The sequence below is a fragment of the Artemia franciscana genome, chromosome 4, assembly GCF_032884065.1.
Source record: "Artemia franciscana chromosome 4, ASM3288406v1, whole genome shotgun sequence".
NCBI classification, from domain to species: Eukaryota; Metazoa; Arthropoda; class Branchiopoda; order Anostraca; family Artemiidae; genus Artemia; species Artemia franciscana.
The window spans coordinates 9,354,480-9,367,747 of record NC_088866.1 but is presented as its reverse complement, the minus strand read 5'-3'; the positions used below and the strand labels follow the sequence as shown (position 1 = coordinate 9,367,747).

At 34.2% G+C, this 13,268-nt stretch overlaps 1 protein-coding gene across 3 annotated transcripts in view; it reads left to right on the top strand.

Annotated features, from left to right (window-relative positions):
- LOC136025958 (somatostatin receptor type 2-like) overlaps positions 1-13,268 on the top strand; it is a 170,453-nt gene that overhangs the window by 60,903 nt on the left and 96,282 nt on the right. For all 3 annotated transcript variants that reach the window (XM_065702069.1, XM_065702068.1, XM_065702070.1), the window contains one exon: positions 12,510-12,684. In XM_065702069.1, coding sequence (XP_065558141.1) covers positions 12,517-12,684 — 168 coding nt within the window. In that variant the 5' untranslated portion in view covers positions 12,510-12,516. The remainder of the gene's footprint in view (positions 1-12,509; positions 12,685-13,268) is intronic.

Genomic DNA, 13,268 nt, shown 5'->3' with positions numbered 1-13,268 from the left:
TTAGGCTTCAATACTACCTTTTTTTACCGTTTAATAAAGCAAAACCAATATAAAACCAGTTTTTATAATTCGTCTCTTCAATAAATGGAGAACTTTTAAATTGATAAAATTTATATTTTCTTAGATTAGATAAATTCGCCCTAGATTTATATCTAAATTACAAGCGAGGCTGAACATTAAAAGCATACCAAGATGGTGATTTGCTCCATATTACACACGCCACTGAGTCTAACAGTTCAGAAGAATAATACATCTTTCTCAGATTACTAGACCAAAGATTACTGAAAGCTTTTTCCCAGTGACCCAGAAACTTTCTTGTTTCATCAAAATGTTATATTTTTATGCTTTTCTTATTTGATTTCCCCATTTATTTGTATTCTGTCGGAGGGATAAGCGTATTTCGAAAAAGCAGTAAAAAGTAGGCTTTTGGGACATTGATTTAGATACAATTACATAAAAAAAACTAGTTTTTTTAACTGAAAGTAAGGAGCGACATTAAAACTTAAAACGAACAGAAATTACTCCGTATATGAAATAGATTGTTCCCTCCGCAATCCCTCGCTCTTTACGCTAAAGCTTTTAATTGTTTTAAAAAGCAGAATTGTGGCAAAGAGTCAAACTTTAGCGTAAAGAGCGAGGGATTGCGGAGGGAACAATCTATTTCATATACGGAGTAATTTCTGTTCGTTTTAAGTTTTAATGTCGCTCCTTACTTTCAGTTAAAAAAACTAGTTTTTTTTATGTAATTTCTGAACGTTTTTGAATTAATGCCAGTTTGATTTTGACTCTCCACACGTAAACTATTCAAATGAAATTTGCATATTAATTCCTTTTTTGGCTAAATGGCTTTCTCTTAGTTTTGATCATACGATTTTGAGAAATATGGGATGGGGAAGGAGGCCTAGTTGCCATGCAATTTTTCGGTTACAGAAAAAGGCAACTATTAATTTTAATTTTAACGATTTTTTTATTAGCAAAAAATATACGTAACTTTAGAATTAACTTACGTAACAAACTTTTATATTCTTCAATTATTATTATGTATATGAGGGGGTTTGTACCCTCGTTAATACCTCGTTCTTTACACTAAATCGTAAGTTTTGTCCCAATTCTTTAAGAATGACCCCTGAATCAGAAAGGCCGTAGAATAAATAGTTGAAATTACTAAAAATACTTTAGCATAAAGAGCGAGGTATTTATCTCCTCCTAAATACCTCGCTCTTTATGCTAAAGTATTTTTAGAACCCCTCATATGCGTAATAATCTCTGTTCGTTTTAAGTTTCAATGCTGCTTCTTCCTTTCATTTGAAAAAACGTTTTCATGTTTATTTTTCATTGTTTTCTTATAGTAATGCTAGAGAATCCTGCGCCCTTTTCATTGAATTTCTGTTCCCCCGTGACAGATTCCTCCAAGGAATGATCCTCCAACATAGCCCCCTCTCCTCAGCCCCATCCCCAAACAAAATAAAATCCCCCTGAAAACGTCTGTACACTTCCCAATAACCATTACTATATGTAAACACTGGTCAAAGTTTGTAACTTGCAGCCCCTCCCCCAGGGATTGTGGGGGAGTAAGTCATCCCCAAAGACATAGTTATTATGATTTTCGACTATGCTGAACAAAATGGCTATCTCAAAATTTTGATCCGTTGACTTTGGGAAAAAAATGAGCGTGGGAGGGGGCCTAGATGCCCTCTAATTTTTTTGGTCACTTAAAAAGGGCACTAGAACTTTTCATTTCCGTTAGAATGAGCCCTCTTGCGACATTCTAGGACCACTTGGTCGATACGATGACCCCTGGGGAAAAGAAAAAAAAAAAAAAAAAACAAACAAACAAACAAATAAACACGCACCCGTGATTTGTCTTCTGGCAAAAAATACAAAATTCCACATTTTTGTAGATAGGAGCTTGAAACTTCTACAGTAGGGTTCTCTGATACGCTGAATCTTATGGTGTCATTTTCGTTAAGATCCTACGACTTTTAGGGGGTGTTTCCCCCTATTTTTCTAAATAGGGCAAATTTTCTCAGGCTCGTAACTTTTGATGGGTAAGACTAAACTTGATGAAACTTATATATTTAAAATCAGCATTAAAATGCGATTCTTTTGATGTAGCTATTGATATCAAAATTCATTTTTTTAGAGTTTTGGTTACTATTGAGCCGGGTCGCTCCTTACTACAGTTCGTTACCACGAACTGTTTGACTACTAAGATTAATATGTATTCTCTTTAAAACTTCTAAATGTTTTAACACAGTCCAATGAGGGTGTTTCATTGTTCATGACTAGCGGCAGGGCCTGTTGGTCGGTCATTAATAACATACTTAGAATATACAAATTTCCAGGAACAGAGCAAAAGTAATATGTCTCCTACCACCCGGAAAAAATTCTAGGGTAACTTACCCCCTCCCCCAAAAGGCACTTTGCTGAAAAAACTCAATCCCCAAACCGTGAGACAAAACATGGTGGACTAATGCTGCAGACTTTGGCAACGAATTTTTTAATATGACAGACATTATGCGGTTAACTTGTAGCTCATTTTGTTCAATTAACAAGTTATTTACTGGAATGAAATATAAGGAATAATAAAAGCACAAATCTAAATTTTTGTAAGGTTACTGCAGGAAATGACGTTGCTATAAACAAAATCAAGTTTTTGGCCTACAAATGGAAATGTAATATTTCAGATATCTTTTTCAGACGGAATTGTGTTAACTATAATCAAACAATTCGTGGTAACGAACTGTAGTAAGGAGCGACCCGGTTCAGTAGTAACCAAAACTCTAAAAAAATGAATTTTTATAATAATAGCTACAGCAGAAGAATCGCATTTTAATGCTGATTTTAAATATATAAGTTTCATCAAGTTTAGTCTTACCCATCAAAAGTTACGAGCCTGAGAAAATTTGCCCTATTTAGAAAAATAGGGGGAAACACCCCCTAAAAGTCGTAGGATCTTAACGAAAATGACACCATAAGATTCAGCGTATCAGAGAACCCTACTGTAGAAGTTTCAAGCTCCTATCTACAAAAATGTGGAATTTTGTATTTTTTGCCAGAAGACAAATCACGGGTGCGTGTTTATTTGTTTGTTTGTTTGTTTGTTGTTTTTTTTTCTTTTCCCCGGGGGTCATCGTATCGACCAAGTGGTCCTAGAATGTCGCAAGAGGGCTCATTCTAACGGAAATAAAAAGTTCTAGTGCCCTTTTTAAGTGACCAAAAAAATTAGAGGGCATCTAGGCCCCCTCCCACGCTCATTTTTTTCCCAAAGTCAACGGATCAAAATTTTGAGATAGCCATTTTGTTCAGCATAGTCGAAAATCATAATAACTATGTCTTTGGGGATGACTTACTCCCCCACAATCCCTGGGGGAGGGGCTGCAAGTTACAAACTTTGACCAGTGTTTACATATAGTAATGGTTATTGGGAAGTGTACAGACGTTTTCAGGGGGATTTTATTTTGTTTGGGGATGGGGCTGAGGAGAGGGGGCTATGTTGGAGGATCATTCCTTGGAGGAATCTGTCATGGGGGAACAGAAATTCAATGAAAAGGGCGCAGGATTCTCTAGCATTACTATAAGAAAACAATGAAAAATAAACATGAAAACGTTTTTTCAAATGAAAGGAAGAAGCAGCATTGAAACTTAAAACGAACAGAGATTATTACGCATATGAGGGGTTCTAAAAATACTTTAGCATAAAGAGCGAGGTATTTAGGAGGAGATAAATACCTCGCTCTTTATGCTAAAGTATTTTTAGTAATTTCAACTATTTATTCTACGGCCTTTCTGATTCAGGGGTCATTCTTAAAGAATTGGGACAAAACTTACGATTTAGTGTAAAGAACGAGGTATTAACGAGGGTACAAACCCCCTCATATACATAATAATAATTGAAGAATATAAAAGTTTGTTACGTAAGTTAATTCTAAAGTTACGTATATTTTTTGCTAATAAAAAAATCGTTAAAATTAAAATTAATAGTTGCCTTTTTCTGTAACCGAAAAATTGCATGGCAACTAGGCCTCCTTCCCCATCCCATATTTCTCAAAATCGTATGATCAAAACTAAGAGAAAGCCATTTAGCCAAAAAAGGAATTAATATGCAAATTTCATTTGAATAGTTTACGTGTGGAGAGTCAAAATCAAACTGGCATTAATTCAAAAACGTTCAGAAATTACATAAAAAAAACTAGTTTTTTTAACTGAAAGTAAGGAGCGACATTAAAACTTAAAACGAACAGAAATTACTCCGTATATGAAATAGATTGTTCCCTCCGCAATCCCTCGCTCTTTACGCTAAAGTTTGACTCTTTGCCACAATTCTGCTTTTTAAAACAATTAAAAGCTTTAGCGTAAAGAGCGAGGGATTGCGGAGGGAACAATCTATTTCATATACGGAGTAATTTCTGTTCGTTTTAAGTTTTAATGTCGCTCCTTACTTTCAGTTAAAAAAACTAGTTTTTTTTATGTAATAAAGAGCCGTGAGCCTCCAGTGTGTCAGTTATTACTTGTTTCCCCAGAGGCTCTTCATATGGAAATAGTAATCATATAAACTTTTGAGGGGGCTCATTTGGTTGGAAATTTACAGTTCTAGTGTTTTTTGTTTTTTAAGAGTCAAAGATTGAAGGGGCAGCAAACATTTCAGCTGGAAGAAACATACTTTCGGGTTATGTTGATAAGAATGTTAAATTTAACCAAAAGACATTACCTGCTGCCAGGTTGTTAACTATGACGTCTCTATGATATCTTAGGAACGGCTAATGGTATTGAGTTGTAACTTTCAGGGAGTATTAAGGGAGATATTGAGCTAAATCGAAGACACTAAGCGTATCCAAGTTGTCCGAAAGACATGTCTACAGTATTCAAGGAACAGATAAGGGTTTTACATTGAAACTTTAACGGGGTATTGAGGGAATGTTGCAGCAAATCGAAAGACTCTATGCGCGTACAGGTTGTCAAAAAGGCATATCAGCAATATCTCAGGAATGGCCACGGGTATTAAGTTGAAACTTTCAAGAAATGTTGAGGGGAATGCTGAATTAAATTAGAAGACAAAATATATATCCAGGCTTTTAAAATGACATATTTGTAATACTTTTAGTCACTAAGCTGAAGCTAAGGGTATTAAGCCAAAACTTTCAGGGAGGGTGAATCTAATCTAAGGACGCTATAGCCATCCAGATTTTTTAAACAGCGTATCTGTAATTCCTCAAGAACGGATATGTAAAATAAGATGACATTTCCAGGGAATATTTAGGATGTTGTTAAATTTAATCAAAAGAAGCCAGGTACAAAATAGTATATTTACAATATCTCAAGAATAGCCAAGGGTCGATGAGATTGTCATGGAATACCAACGGGGACATTAAGCTAAATCAAAAGAAACTCTCTGCTCCATGGCTGTAAAAAGATCGTATATGCTAAAACTCAGGAAGGCTATAGGGCATTAAGCTGAAACTTTCAGGGAATGTTAAGGGACATATTAAACTTCAAAAGACACTAGGTGCATATAATTTTTCAAAACAGCGTACCTGTAATAACGAAGGGATCACTAGGAGACACTATGTGCATCCGGATTGTCAAAAGGGCGTACCTGCATTGTCTCAGGAACAGCTAAGGGTAATAATTTAAAAGTTTCTGGTAAATTCAAGGGGATATTGGACTAAATCAAAAGACGCTTTGAGTGTCCAGATTGTGGAAAGGGCCTGTCTGTAATGTTTAATTAACGACATTGGACATTAATTTGGAAGTTTGAAGCATTACTTAGAGAGATATTGAACTAAACAATAAAGCACTATATGCATCCAGGGGTAAATGGGTGTATACACGTTATTTTAGGAATGAGTTAGGTTATTCAGTCAAAAATTTCAGGGGTTGTTGAGGGGGGATGTGTTTAAAAAAACCAAAGACATTATTTAAATCCAGCTTGTCAAAAAGACGTATCTGCGATGGCTCAAAAACTGCTAATGGTATTAAGTTGAAATTTTCAGGAAGAGTTGATGGGGATTTTAGACTAAATAAAAAACTGCTATATATAAACTGATGCATTCGCAATGCATTTAGAAGAGCCAAGGCTTTTCAGATGAAAATTTTCAGGGAATTTTTAGAGGGGTGAATTAAATCAATTGACACTGTAAGCATACAGACTGCTTAAAGCGTGTATCTGCAACACATATGGAACGGATAAGAGTTTTCAACTGGAATTTCCAGGGATTGTTGGGGACTATGTTCAGTTTAATCAAAAGACGCGATGTATATTAAAGTTGACAAAATAGTGTATCTGCAATATCTCGAGAACGACGAATGGTATTAAATTTAGACTTTCAGGAAATTTTTAAAGTCGATGACTGTAAAATGATTGCATGTGCAGGATTTTAAGAACGGCTCAGGGTATTAAATAGTAACAATCAGAAAATGTTGAATGGACACCTTTTATATTTGAGTTGTCAAAATGATTATAAAACGAATAATTATTCCTAATATCAATCATTAATAAAACTTAGGCAATAAAATATGAACAGACATTAATTAGGAATTTTTTTCCGAAATAGACATTTTTCAAAGATAAGTAAATAGGCATTCTGAAAATCCAACACAAGCAGGAAAAAAGGCCAAGGATAACCCAAGCTTGAGACATCAAAAATTACTACCAACGAATAGACGAAATTCAAAGCGCACACAAATTGAAACAAATAATCATACCAAGTATAAAGATAATAGATATTGATATAGGTGAAGAAATTAATCATAAACAATTAAAAGTTAAGTTGAATATTCAAGTCGGACATACAACGAACAAAATTCACTACAAACGGGAGTGGGGTTACGACTCATCTTTTTCAACCTTCTTGAGATTATTGTATCTTTTAAGCTTTACTGAAAACCCAAAGAAAGTCAAAATGCTAGAGAATGGAAATATATAATAGATCTATCATCGTGTAAAACCCCATAGAGGGGTTTTAGCCCCCAACTTGTAAAACCCAAGCAGAATGGTGTTTTCTGTTATGTTCTAATGTGCATCAATTTTTGCCCAAAGAAAATCAAAATGTCGGAGAATGGAAAAACTAAGATAGCCAATAGATTCTTCATCGCGTAAAACCCTAAACAGAAGGATTTTATCCCCCAAATTGACAAATCCCAGTAGAGTGGTGTTTTCTGTTGTTATGTTCTAAGGTACATCAATTTTTGCTCAAAGAAAGTCGAAATACCTGAAAATAGAAATACAAAGATAGCCAATAGATTATCCATTGTGTGAAAACCCTGTAAAGAGGGTTTTTAGTCCCCAACTTGTCAAACCCCAGTAGAGTGGTGTTACCTTCTGCTACGTTCTAATATGTATCATTTTTTGCGCCAAAACGTCAAAATATAAGATAATGAAAATTCAAAGATAGCCAATAGATTCTCTATTGTGTAAAACCCTATATAGAAGGATTTTACCCCCCAAATTGAAAAATCCCAGTAGAGTGGTGTTTTCTGTCGTTATGTTCTAAGGTACATCAATTTTTGCTCAAAGAAAGTCAAAATACAAGAGAATAGAAATATAAAGACAGCCAATAGATTTTCCATTGTGTAAAACATTGCACAGAAGGTTTTTAGTCCACAACTTGACAAACACCTTTAAGTGTTTTCTCCTCTTATGTTCTAAGATGCATCAATTTTTGCTCAAAGAAAGTCGAAATACCAGAAAATGAAATTACGAAGAGAGCCAATAGATTCTGTTTAACTTATACTTATACTGTTTAACTTATGCAGGAAAATTTTAGCCCCCCAATTGACAAACCCCAGTAGAGTGGTGTTTTCTACTGTCGTGTTCTAAGATAGATCAATTGTCGCTTAATTAAAGTCCAAATACAACAGAATGGAAATACAAAGATTGCCAATAGATTTTCCATTGTGTAAAACCTTGCACAGAAGGTTTTTAGTCCACAACTTGACAAACACCAATAGGTGTTTTCTCCTGTTATGTTCTAAGATGCATCAATTGTTGCTCAAGAAGGTACAAAGGTCAGAGAATAGAAATACGAATTTTCGTATTTCTTCGAACGAAATGCTTCGAATCTTCGTTATTTTCGTTATTTGTTTCAAGGCATTTTGCTTGTTATGGTTTTATTTCTATCTTTTTCGATGTTTATACAAATGAAAAAAAAACACCGTTTCAAAATAAACATAATTTTCAATAAAACACAAATGAAGCAGTAGCCTTTTGAATATTTAGACGGGACAGCAGACCTGCTCCTGTTTATAATAATTTCTGTTCGTTTTAAGTTTGCCTTGATTGTACTTAAATCTTAAATCTAAACCCGATAGATTTTCCTTTGTGTAAAATCCTGTACAGAAGGATTTTAGTCCACAACTTGACAAACACCAGTAAGTGTTTTCTCCTGTTATGTTCTAAGATGCATCAATTTTTGCTCTAAGAAGGTCGAAATACCAGAGAATAGAAATACGAAGATAGCCAATAGAGTCTTCATCGTGTAAAACACTGTGTAACTTATAAAGAAAGTTTTAGCCCCCCATTTGACAAACCCCAGTAGAGTTGTGTTTTCTGCTGTTATGTTCTAAGATTCATCAATTTTTACCCAATGAAAGCCAAAATGCCAGTTACTGAAACTACTAATATAGCCATTAGATTTGTCATTTTATAAAACCCTATACCGAAGGTTTTTGGCCCCCAACTTGTCAAACCCTAGTAAAGTGGATTTTTCTTCTGTTATGTTCTATTATGCACAATGTTTGCCCAAAGAAAGTCAAAATGCCAGAAAATGGAAATACTACGATATTCAATAAATTCTTCATCGTGTAAAACACTGTGTAACTTATGCAAAGGATTTTAGCCCCCAAATTAACTAACCCCTTTAGAGTGGTGTTTTTTTCTGTTATTTTCTGAGATGCATCAATTTTTGCCCAAAGAAAGTCAAAATGCCAGAGAATAAAAATACTAAGATAGCCAATAGATTCTTCGTCGTGTAAAACCCTATACAGAATGTTTTAAGCCCCCAACTGGACAAACCCCAGTAGAGTGGTGTTTTCTGTTGATATATTCTATGAGGCAGCAATTTTTGTCCAAAGAAAGTCAAAATGCCAAAGCATGGGAATTCCAAGGTATTCAATCAGTTTTTTGGTTGTCTAAAACCCTAAACAGAAGGTTTTGATTGTGCTCTCTTCACCAACCACAGAAAGTTGGTATTTTTTGTCATTTGAGCCACAAAACCTAAATTTTTGCCCCAATAGAGTTAAAATACTGGAGAATACAAATTCTAAGAGTCAAGTGATTTCTGATGGTTTAAAATCCCAAATACCCCAGAAGTTTGAAAGTCTTGAGCATGTCTGAATGTTGTTTGGAGACCCATGAATATGGGTATTTTGGCTGGATTTAGATGAAGTAGGTTATCAAAAAAGACTGATACATAGACTGTGGTAATTACCTGTAAATAGAAAAACATAATTTTTCTTTATTAATTTGTCGCTATAACTCCTCCATAAATTGTCTCACTGCCATATGGTATTTATGAAGCACATTGTGGTAATTAACCATTAATAAAAATAAGTGTTTCTCTTGCAAATCCTCTTCATAATCTTTCATAAAGTTCCGACCTGCCATATAGCACTTTTTAGTGCTATTATTGAAAGGATAGGAATCATATTAGGGTACTCTCCATGGTCAAACATTCTTAACCAGAGGTTTACAGCTCCCCCAATTAAAAACTCCTTCTCTGAAGCCTTTTGGTAAGTGAAAACTAAAAAAGCGTGCTTTTGATCAAAGACTACCTAAATAATAGAGTGTTATTTATCTACTTTCATTTTTATTAAAATAATTAAATATTCTACGTGAAAATTCTTAAAGAAAACAACATACCCCTCAAACTTTTTATTTACGGTACAAAGCTATACGATAGTACAATGTATACAGTAAAAATCATGTTGACTAGTTTAGTTTTATCGGCAAAATTAAACAAAGAATCTTTTGTACGGTTTATTCTGTATGCTTAGAAAAAAGTGAGAAAAGGCCAATTAAAAAAAGAATCTTACAGAGAAGCAAAGAGTAAAGTTGAAACTTAAAATGAACAAAAATTGTTGCTTCACTGATTACGCGAGATATATCTACAAATCTATTTCAAATAAACTGACTAGTGACATTTTCCTAAATCTGTAGAATTCTAAAAGTTATACTGAAAAATAAAAAAATTCTGAAAACGTTTTACTGAAAACTGAGCTTTCTTATGTTTCGAGACAATTATAATTGTATTCTAAAAAGCTATCAATATTATGGTCGCTGAAGGGCTAATGAGAGATTAATGAATTAGCTTTTAATTTTCTGCAGTCTAGTCATAGAATTTTTTTCTTCTAAGAAAAAGCTTGTTTTTTCTTTGAGTCGGTCTTGTGTCTTCAGCGAATCGCTAATTTTCAGAATTCTACAGGTATTGAAAAATGTCGCAAGTCAGTTTATTTGAACTAGCTTTACATATATATTTTATGTAATTGGCGAAACAATATTTTTTGCTCATTTTAAGTTTCAAAGTTGTTCTTTAGTTCCGCGAAAAAAACTTTTTTTTTTCTTTAAATTTAGAACTATAAAGATCAGACTAAATGTATATTTACTTATGAATTTTTTTTTCTTACTGGTGTTTTTGTCTGCTACATATCTTGCGATCTTAGTTCGATCATTTAAAAATAAAAAAGAGGTGAAGGTAAAAATACTTCACTGGACTTTACAGTCTCTGCTGCCGGTGCTAATCTCCGTTTCATGACCCTTCAGCCATGAAGAGCAACAGGGGTCTGGTGGCCAGCCATTATGTACTTTCGTATATTCTTCCATTTTGCCTTGCCCAGGTAACTCCAGGCACCCATTTAGAGCTGGGTCGTCTCTGACTGAGCTTACAAAGTCACGCCACTGACCTCCGTTCGAAACAAAATAACCAGGTCTCGAACCTCACGGACTAAGGAATTCCATTCTAGCGTGCTAAAGACTCGGCTAGGACGGCCAACATGTGCATTTTCAATGACATTTCTTGAAGTTTTTGGTGACGATTTCTGCTGTCACGCTTCCAATTCGGTCAATCTCGGGCATAAGCGGTTTGGCTTCGACGACATATTGGTATTTTCAGGTTACCTGTTTCTTATAGAACCCAAAGTATCAAATAGTTGATTCTTAGGCCCACGAAAAAAGCTAGGAGATATAAACAGCAATCTTGACTACATTTGACGCAATTTCGGTCTTTTTTGTGTATTCTTGACCTCTTTTGTCTAATTTTGGTCAAAAGGAATGTGAATACAGATGCATCAAAATAAAGCAGTGGGAATGCTTACATTTTTTCACTTCTACTGCTAAAACTTAAAATTGCATCAGAAAAAGTATGTTTTTTCTTTCAATATGTTGAACCTAAAAAATTACAAAATATTTAAATACCGCGATATGCCATTTTAAATTACAAAAACCTAAGTAACTTTTACAACAAGATGTCTCTGTTTATTCAGTCTTCTTCATCGATTCTTAGAAATTTTATTTTGTATCAACTTCCCTCTGTTAGTTCCAAAAGGTTTACACTCTCAATTAGTTATCAAATGCTGCTAATCACAAATAGATATTCTTTGAGACACAAAATTCTAACTGGATCATCTACCATATTCAGTGTAATTTAAAAAAGAAGTAACTGATCATCATTTATCCGCATTGATGAATGAGAATAAGAATATCTTATGTCATATTTTTGGTTTTGTTTGTTTGCCTAGGTCGGGGCCACTTTCCGCAAACTACTTGCAGAGCATTTCTTTTTTTTTGGCCAGTCTTCTCTCCACCAATTTTGCTCTTTTATTCAACTATTTATTATTTTTCAAAGAGTTAATTGTTATGTTTGCTATATCCAACAGTGCTATCTCAACAGGGCATTATTTTGTGGCAATGTAATATTTCCTAATAAAAGAAAAATCACTCAAAAATAAATTATTAACCAAAGATGTGCAAAAAATTCATCATCATTAAAAGAAAAAAGAGCTAAAATGGGAAATACCTACTTAACCAGGCTTCAGGTAGCAGTTGTGTAACCTCAAAGGATTTTTTCCAGAGGTGAAAATTATTGATTGACTTGAAGTTACGAATACCTTCAAAATATATAGTCTGATCTGTGTATCACATTGTAATTTCATATCACCAAGATAAGTGGAAATACATAGGCTATTCAAATTTTGTTTTTCAAGCTTTGAATGAACATTTTATTTAGCAAAATCTTTTGTATTTCTTCCTTAGGATGCTAGACTTGGGGCAGAACAAATTTTTTTGTTGAGCAAGTCGTTTTACTATGATCTACCATATACAACTGACTGAAAAAACAAAAAACAAAAAAGATATGTTAATCAAATCCTAAACACGGTATGAATCCATTTGTGTATTTGATTATAACTTATTATTTATCAACATATTTAAACACCAAAAAAAGAATTATATATTTGTCCTTGGAAAACGGAATTTAATAGGCTTGTTTCATTCTGATGTCGAAGTTATTTTTAAGGTACTTCATGGAAGAAGATACTACGGCAAATGTACTTGGCGTCTCAGATCTCAATGATCCGTATAACAACTTATCAATAGACAACTGCTTTGTAGAAATGCTAAATACGACGAATGAAGTTGACCCAACTTTTCAACCGCCAAAAACTATCGGATTCGACCGAGTAATATTATGTGTAAGTAACAATCATTTGTAATGGAAGAAATTCTGTTATCCACTTGTTAAGAAAAATTATAAAAATTTTCCGTTAAATTCCTCAAAACACTCAAAATTATAAAATAGTTAACAAAAAGAGCTAATCGGGTTTCGGAGCAACACTACATGGTTTTGTAATTTCTTTTTATAGTGAATTTTTCTAAATTTCCAATGATTTTACACCTAGCAAATGAGTTTAACCTAACAAATATTTTGAACGGGGAAACAGAATTAAACTGTCTTTTTTCCGTAAATGAACTTCTAAAGAGCAGGTAATACCAAATTTATGTAAAACATGGAATTTTCTCGTTGACTTGACTTATTTAAGTTAAGTCTCCTGCTGGACGCTGCTAGGCGTAGAGAGTGACGTCTGCCTCCTCCATCCGCTTCGGTCCATGGCGAGTATTTTCTCTTCGCCCTGTCTGATGTTCGCCATCGTCAAGAACTCGGACCGGCTGTCGGGCCAAAGTTTCTTTGGTCGGCCACGAGGTCGCTTCCAACCGGCTTTGATAGGGTTGGAATCATAGATCGTCTTTGCGGGTAGCTGTGGTGGCATTCGAAGCA